At 50.5% G+C, this 8,135-nt stretch overlaps 1 protein-coding gene across 2 annotated transcripts in view; it reads right to left on the bottom strand.

The window, feature by feature from the left end:
• Positions 1-66: 66 nt before the first annotated feature.
• The window catches only part of gli2a (GLI family zinc finger 2a), a 45,375-nt gene continuing 37,306 nt past the window's right edge, over positions 67-8,135 (bottom strand). The window contains exons 10-13 of one of the 2 annotated variants that reach the window (XM_008402857.2): positions 6,354-6,518; positions 5,995-6,267; positions 3,092-3,437; positions 67-2,904 (exon numbers count right to left, since the gene is read on the bottom strand). In XM_008402857.2, the coding sequence (XP_008401079.1) occupies positions 695-2,904; positions 3,092-3,437; positions 5,995-6,267; positions 6,354-6,518 (2,994 nt within the window). In that variant the 3' untranslated portion in view covers positions 67-694. The remainder of the gene's footprint in view (positions 2,905-3,091; positions 3,438-5,994; positions 6,268-6,353; positions 6,519-8,135) is intronic. The other variant, XM_008402858.2, reaches the window with a different exon arrangement.

Below are 8,135 nucleotides of genomic sequence, written 5' to 3'. Positions count from 1 at the left end.
GGGACAGAGGACAGGAGGCGTCCGCTGGGACAGAGGACAGGAGGCGTCCGCTGGGACAGAGGACAGGAGGCGTCCGCTGGGACAGAGGGTTTCCATCTCCATAACAGACCAGAACAACGGACGCTCCCATCCACACTCCTGGACCCGTGTTCTCTGGCCCGTCTCTCCCCAACCGGAAGGTGGAGGTCCGTCTCCTTCCAGCTGAGGATCAGGGCCTCCGGCTGGGTTGGGGTCCGTCTTTAATCCAAAAGCAAAAGGAAACATTCCAGATATAAAGTGGAGCTGTTAGCAGCTCCGGTTTAAACACAGAATACAGCATAAGTTAAAATGGTAAACTCCAAACACATCAGAGATCAGTCTTCCTGTATCTACATGTCCATTTCCTGATAAGTGTGTCCTCAGGTGCTGAGCTGTGATGTCCCAGAAAGGCACAATATGGTCTGTTTTCAGTGCACCACTTTGTAAACACCAGTAGTCCTGACAGGCAGTAATACCCTGGGCTGGGTTTCTGTTAAAATATGGCTTTARAGACAGAACACAGTCCCTCCAGCTAAGCTAACTATGAAAAAGAGAAGATTATCATGGTCCATAGACAGCGGAAACAAAGGTCTGAAGCAGCCAATCAGTGCTTTCTGCGAGTTTCCTGAAGGTGCCCAGACGTTYCCATCTCCAGGAAAAAGATGAGGTGGAGGTCTCAACTGATCAAGTTGAAGAACTTGCTCTCTTCAGCCAGAGCTGTAAGCATGGAGTTCATGTCTCCAATGGCCATGTTGCCGATCCCAGCTGGGACAGACGCCAGGGTGACGGAATTGCGTGGCGTGGTGAGACGGGAGGAGCTCTGGGACAGGCTCTGCAGAAGCCCTGGACTCAGTGTCCCAGACATCAGGCTGGAATGATCTCCGTCATCTAGCATGGTGTCGAAGTCGATCTGAGTGTGCTCTGTGGCTCTGGACCGGCTGGTGGACGAGTCAACGGTACTGCTGGAGACCTGGTTGGCTCCTGGAGAGGCCATGGCGGCTGCAGCAGCCATGTCGCTGCAGGTGGCCTCATTGGCACTTGGGGACATTGAGTCATCATCACTGCTGTGAGACGAAGGCTGAAACATGTGAATCTGAGCCATGTAGAACACAGCAGAGTTCTGGTTGGCTGGGCTGCTGTGGTTCAGCTCCTGGCTCTGCCTYTTTGGACTTGCCTCAGAGCAGATGTTACCGGGGTTCAGTTCAACTAGCCTGGGGCTCGGTTGGGTCAACGCAGAGGCTGAGTGGTGTCTGGGGAAGGACTTGGGCTCGTTAGGCGGCCGGGGTTGTAACATCCCTCTGGCTCCGTTCTGGATCACATGCTGCTGCTGTTTGAGGGGAATGMTGTAGTTTTGTTCCTGGTTCACTTGGTTCCCATGACAGCACCCTTCAGCCTGGGCTCTGGTCTTAAAGCTCTGCAGTTCAGAGCTAGCCACAGTGTTGAGGGTTGTGCTGGAGCTTCCAGATAACGAACGAAGCCTTCCTTCCTGACTGAGCCCTTGCTGATGACTCATGTGCTCATTAAAGCTGCATTGTCTCTGCTGCTGCTGATGCTGGAGGGAGGTATTCCCCGGCCTCTGGAGGCTGTGGTACCCCTGTATAGACAAGTTGTGGCTTATCGGGACGACCTGCTGGTTGCCGCTCGGGGCATGTAGCACCCCAGAGCTGTGCCTTTGCTGAGTGGCAGCCAGGTTGCTCCTGATGGGATGCTGCTGAGGTTTGGGGAGTTTGGTGTCCATCGTCCCGGAGCTCACCTCGTTCCATTGCACTGGCATGTTGTTCTTATTGTCTTGTGGTGATGGGAAGAGGTGCTGAGAACCAGTGACACCTCCCTGGTAGGAAATGTCATGACCAGACTGTGCCAGGGTGGCGTCCACTATGGCCATCCTCCTTTGGCCATGAAAGTGCAGCGGAGGAGCCATGCTGGCCTGGTAGCCCTGACTGTTATAGCTGTGACTTGTTGGGCCAGAACTCTGAGACCTCAGGTACTGAACCACATCATCTGGAAGCACAATCTCATCTTCTGCACTCTGCTCCCCACTGCTCATCAGCCCGTCGACTGCCATGGTCTCCATGGCAATGTTCTCAGAAATGCTTGGCGGTCTCGGGGCGAACGGGTAACGCTGGAGACTCCCATCCGAGCGTGTGTAACCCTGCATAGCCAACGCTTGATGGCGCTCGGCAGATGACGGGGCATTCATAGGGTTCACATTGTTCATGCTGCTGTAGCGCTGACCACTTGGAAGAGACGGCGGGTCTAGAGGTGGACGGCAGACAGGGTCACTTGCGCGACGTGGGAGGTTGGTGGGAACTTCATGGGGCATCATGCTGTGTGAGCCATAGGTGATGTCGCTGCACCGCCGGGTTGCATCGCTGGTGGCCGGCTGGAGGAAGGAGGAGCCTTCCTGGTAGTCGCTGTACAGAGCCATCCTTGTYCTCAGGCTCATTCGATCCATGTTGGGGAGAGGAGTAGGTGGAGCACCTCCAATAGCGGCTGCGTACTTCGCTTTGAGCCGATAATGCTGGGCTGGGGTTAGACTCAGAAGGCTGGGCAGGGCTCCTCCACCAGCTACACCCACACCACAGTGACTGGCCTCGCTGGAGCGCCTGGACAGATCGGTGGAGATCGGGTCGTACGAGTCGGCTGAGCTGATGTTGTTGTGGCGGTTAGCGCCAAACTGGGATGCCTCACTGGAGCGCCGGCTAGAGTAGCAGGGCGAGATGCCGGAGGAGCGTCGACTGAAGGTGTAGGCTGAGCTGATGGTGCTGGTGATGCTGTCGCGGCGGTCGTTGAGCTGGTTCAGCAGCGTTATGTCGCAGGAAGTCAGTTCCCCAGTGGGTTGGGCAGCGTACGGAGCGTGGAGGCTGCTCGTCTCTAGCAAGGAACCTAGCAGACACCAAGGGAAAATTACACCAGGAACCTAAATGGTTCTGTGAAGTTTTAGTTTACAGAGAGATTATGATTGATTTCTGTACCCAGAGGGAAGCAGCCGGTAAAAGCTGTTCACTGGTTTTTACTCTGCTCTTCCTCAGAGACATTAGTGGTTCATGGACATTCAACATGTGATGCTCACCAGCTGCAGGGATGGGAGGAAGCTTTATGCCCTGTGGTCTGCTGGTAGCCCAGCTGCAGGTCTCCCGCACCGCCTTCAGCCTCTCCTGCTTGATGTTCTCCAGCTTGATGGTGACCGCTCCTCCGTGAGCCACCGATTTCCTCAGCTGAAGCCCCATTCCTGCCTGCGGCGCCCCGGCGGGGATTGTGGAGTCGACCGTGGGACCCTCGTCCGGCGCACTGAGGTCCCCGAAGCTGCCCCCGCTGTACATGGCCATCTCTACCCCACTGTCGTTGTTGTTGGCGCTGCCGAGAGGCGACGGCTCGCTGCTGCACGATGACTGGCCGCCAGGACTGGACTGATGCGTCTACAGAGGAACAGCAGGGGGCAGCGTTCATGCAACACTGAAAATATTCTGCTCAAACTGATTTGGGTTTTCTGAGGGAATATTTGGTGCAAATAAAGACAAAGAATGAGATGAAAGGTGATAAAAATGCAAGTGAAAATAGAACCATGCCATGTTCACACAGCTCCATTATACATTAATCACTAGTTAATTATTACCAAAGTTCAGATATTCTGACTGTAATGGTGTTTTGTAATGACTAATGCAGGCCTGTACTTGGAGAGTCTTTATTTATGGATGCATGTGATTTATTAACAATATGAAAACAAGAGAATAATAGATGATTCTATGTTAAACAGTCCAGAATCCAGAAGTCTGATCATAGTTTGACCCACAGCTGAAAACTGATTTGCTGAATATTAATGTGACAGCGGCTGGGTGATCGGCTCGACTGGAGCGATTCATGCAGGCCTTTCATATGAATAAAGAGACGGAGATGCTGTCTCACCTCAGAGATGTCTATCCGATCGTTAGAGGAGAAGCAGAGGAAAGCAAGAAGCCAGACAGTTCAGTGGAAAACGACTCAGTCAACATTTACGGGAACCTGAAACACATTTTATTCTCCTGCTTCCCGAGCAGCAACCAGCATTCACAYCCCTTGAGGTGACTGGAGGGGATATTAATGTTCAGACTCCGGTCCGGACTCGCTCCGGACTTTGTTCCGGTCCAGACTCGCTCCGGACTTTGTTCCGGTCCGGACTCGCTCCGGTTCCGGTCCAGACTCGCTCCGGACTTTGTTCCGGTCCGGACTCGCTCCGGACTTTGTTCCGGTCCGGACTCGCTCCGGACTTTGTTCCGGTCCGGACTCGCTCCGGACCGGAGTCTGATAGAGACTTGGCTGCAGATTAGGGTGATGGTAGGGAGGCCTTCCTTGGAGGCTTTGAAAGCTGTTGAGTTGTAATTAGATGGTCTGAATGCTGTGATGCTAACTAATGGGTGCAAATGCTATTCAACATTTACATTTTATTGAAAACTTCTTGAACATTGAAGTCTCTTTTCCTCTCCTCATCTTAGTTAAAGAGTCCCTGGTTGAAACCTTTAACCTCACCGGCCAGATAAATGTGACATCTCTGCCCAAAATCACCATTACTTTAAAAACTGAACAGAGTTCACATGTTAGCTGAGGCTGAAACAGAACATCCTCCACACTGCAGAACATGGCAATGGCAGGAGCATGCTGCGGGGATAATTGACGTGACGCCGGCTAAACCCACATGCGGACATAGAGCRATTCTGTCAGTCATTCCAGTACATTTGTCAGCAACTGACCAATTGGCGATTGCAGTTTGTCCAGAGGTTTCCCGCCCTTATCTGGAGGTGCTGACCTCCAGATAAGGGCCAGTGGTTATCTCASYAAACACGCTGCGGTCAGAGAGATTTCCAGGAAAATAATAGAAGTCATGGCCCAGCATTGTCAGTGGGGAATGGGCAATCCCAACAACCGTTGCCCAGAACGAGTGGAGGGTGGAATACATTTTATTACATTTCCAAAACCAAAAGAGTCTGGAATATCACAAGAAATGGATCATGGCCTGCAGCCGATCTCATGTCCAGCTGAATGCAACTGTGACCAACAGTAACTACCACGTTAGTCTGCACAAAGGTAACTGGTAGTAAACATCCCATTTTCTGTCATAACGGCACATCTTCAGAGCATAGTCATCAAATCAAAGATCAATAAGGTATGCTGGATTTTATATGTGCAGATTCCAACAGTAGCTCTGCGGCAGCATGATAATGTGCTGCAGTAACTGCAGTATTCACATTTAAGAACCTTTTTATGCTATTGTTTATTTTAACCATTTCCCTGAAGGAAGATTTTCACAAGCTGGTATTTAAGTCATTATTATGTATGTGTCCGACAGCGTTCACACTCAGATCCAACCAGACTTTGTTCCCCGTTGATTTCTCTGTTGTTTCTAATAATCTTACAGACCTGAGGTTGGACTCGTTAGAGGATTTTCTTTCCTGCCATCTTGGCCTCAGTGTTGCATTATAAGGCAAAAATGACTCAAAAAATGTCTCAGGTAATGCATTGAGTTCCTACCGCTAGTTTAGGGTTAGGGTTAGTTTGCTCTACTTCCACATGGGGCGGAACTGGCGTCATGTCAATTAAACTGACCAGAAATAAATTAGGAAATAAAGAAAAATAAATAAGAGCATTATTTTGTAATTTTGGACGTCTGACGTCTCAAAACCAGCAAACTCCAGAAAAAGCCTGATGGCCAGTTCAAGATGTTTCCGTCTGACTGAAATCCTCACCATCTGCTCTGTGACCAGTCGGTGGCAAAACATCCTGAAAATGCAGCCAGAAACGCCTTTTCTCATTAGGGACGCACTCAGGCCATGCTGAGGGAAACGGGCAGTTCGACAGAAGAAAGGCCCTAACCCTAACCTTGGAGACGGTTAATTAGGGAAGGAGAGTAGATATAGAYTTAGTCTCTGTATTAGGGAGGCTGGTCGAGGAGAACCAGCCTGCTAGCTGCGATCCCGTGACGGTGAGGCTCCAGGAACTCACCACAGAGTTCTCCAGCTTGATTGGTTTGACCTGCAGCCGCTCGTCTCCTCCTCTGGATGCGCCGTTGGCCTCCGTCTTCCTGTCTGCGCCCGCCGGGCCATGCTTGGCCTCGTTCTCCCCGTCTCCTCTAGGGGGCAGTCTAGGCGGCGCGTCGCTCCGCTGCTTCTTAGTGACGTGGGCGTCGGGTCCGTGAACCGTCTTGACGTGCTTCCTGAGGGAGCTGGGGTCGGTGTAGCGCTTGGTGCAGCCGAGGATTTTACAGACGTACGGTTTCTGCAAACAAACGTCTAGTTTACTGCCAAACTCATTCAACCGCTGGCTGAACACCGTCCTCATGGAGGCACAGAGGAGACCGGTACCTCATTGGAGTGTGTGCGGTTCTGATGCTTGGCCCTATCCGAGGCGTTGGAGAAAGCCTTGTTGCAGCCTTCGTGCTCACACACGTACGGTTTCTCGCCGGTGTGGGACCGGAGGTGAGTCTTCAGGTTCTCCAGGCGAGAGTAAGCCTTGAAGCATCCCTCAAACTGCAGAGACACAGGGGACCAATCAGGGACCAACTGGACGCTTAATGCAGGTACAAACACCTAATACACCCAGTAAAGAAACGCCCAATGGCGTGAGGCGGCTGCTGCTGCTTGCAGCTCCCCCTAGTGGAGACAGAGAGTACTGCTGTCTGCAGCTCCCTGTTCTCAACAAGCTACCATCTGGTTTCATCCAGACTTGGGAGCCTAAGAGACTGAAGAGAAAACAGAATCAAAGCAGAGAAAATGTCAGAACTTCTTCCTCTCAGCTGCAGCTCTGAGACGGTCCATGAGGGACTCCTTAAGGAGCGGGGCCCCCTGCTGGGGAGGTTTCTTAATTACCCTCCTCACTGTTTTCATGCTTGCAGCAGAACAAGAGCTTTAAAGCTTTGCTTCAGTCGGCAACATGGAATATTCCTGCTGTGCTGCAAAACTATTTTGACTTCAACTTTGTTTAAACAGATTTATTTTATGTTTTTTTTATTTACATTTTTCCATCTCATTCATTAGTTACAACTTTACCCATTTAAGACCTTAAGACTTAAGACTAGACTTTAAGACTTTACCTCATTTCATGAGGATGGAAGCAGACAGTCCAAGTGATTTTGTCCATACGGCCTTTCTAGTATTTTTTTTAGACTGTCAACGATTTTGGTTGTGAACAATAACAAAATTGAACAGAGATGGGGATCAAACCATCCATCCATTTTCTAACACCTGGTCCCTCAGTGGGTCAGGAGGAGCTGCTGCCTCTCCAGCTAACAGAGAGGCAGCAGGGCAACACAGAGACACACACACACACACACACACACACACACTCACACTCACACCTAGGGCAATTTGGAGAGGCCAATTAATGACAGTCATGTTTTTGGACTGTGGGAGGAAACCGGAGAACCCAGAGAAAACCCACCATGCACAGGGAGAACATGGAGACTCCATGCAGAAAGACCGGGAATCGAACCCAGGACCTTCTTGCTGCAAGGCAGCAGCTCTACCAACTGTGCCACTGTGCAGCCCTTGATGAATCAATATTCGGAATTGACAATCGAATAAGTTTTCGACAAATTGGGTCATTGTCGATTCCTTCTCGGATCCCTCTGGTTCCCCATACATCCTTATATCTTCACATCTGGATCGACTTTCCAGATCCATCATTTTCTCCTCCAGCTTAGCATGTAGCTTTAGCATAGCCATGACGACCTCCTCTGTTTTTAGGGTCCTTTCTTCTGCCTTCTCAATACGTCCCTTCACCTCCTCCATCATGATGTTCATTTTTGCAATTTCTTCTATTTATGGTCTCAAATTGATCTTTATTTTCTTGGCGAAGCCGTCTTAGTTCTCTCAGAATCAGTTTGGAGTCGGGCATTTTTAGACGCTTCGCCTKTTTGCTTGTTGGCTTCAATGCACTAGCTGCTAATTCCTGCTGCATTAGCATCTGACTTCAGTCGGCATTTATTGCTTGAAGCAGTGGTACAACTTTTATTTCCCTTTTTTAAGGAGTGAAATTGGCAGCTTTACTTAGTTTAAATTGGGGAATTTCTCACTATGGGACCATCTTGACCAGTGTTTCTCCACCCTGGTCCTCATGTTTCTCCACCCTGGTCCTCATGTTTCTCC

Source organism: Poecilia reticulata, unplaced genomic scaffold (genome assembly GCF_000633615.1).
Source record: "Poecilia reticulata strain Guanapo unplaced genomic scaffold, Guppy_female_1.0+MT scaffold_264, whole genome shotgun sequence".
In the NCBI taxonomy this organism is placed as follows: domain Eukaryota; kingdom Metazoa; phylum Chordata; class Actinopteri; order Cyprinodontiformes; family Poeciliidae; genus Poecilia; species Poecilia reticulata.
This window is presented reverse-complemented; position numbering and strand designations above follow the sequence as displayed.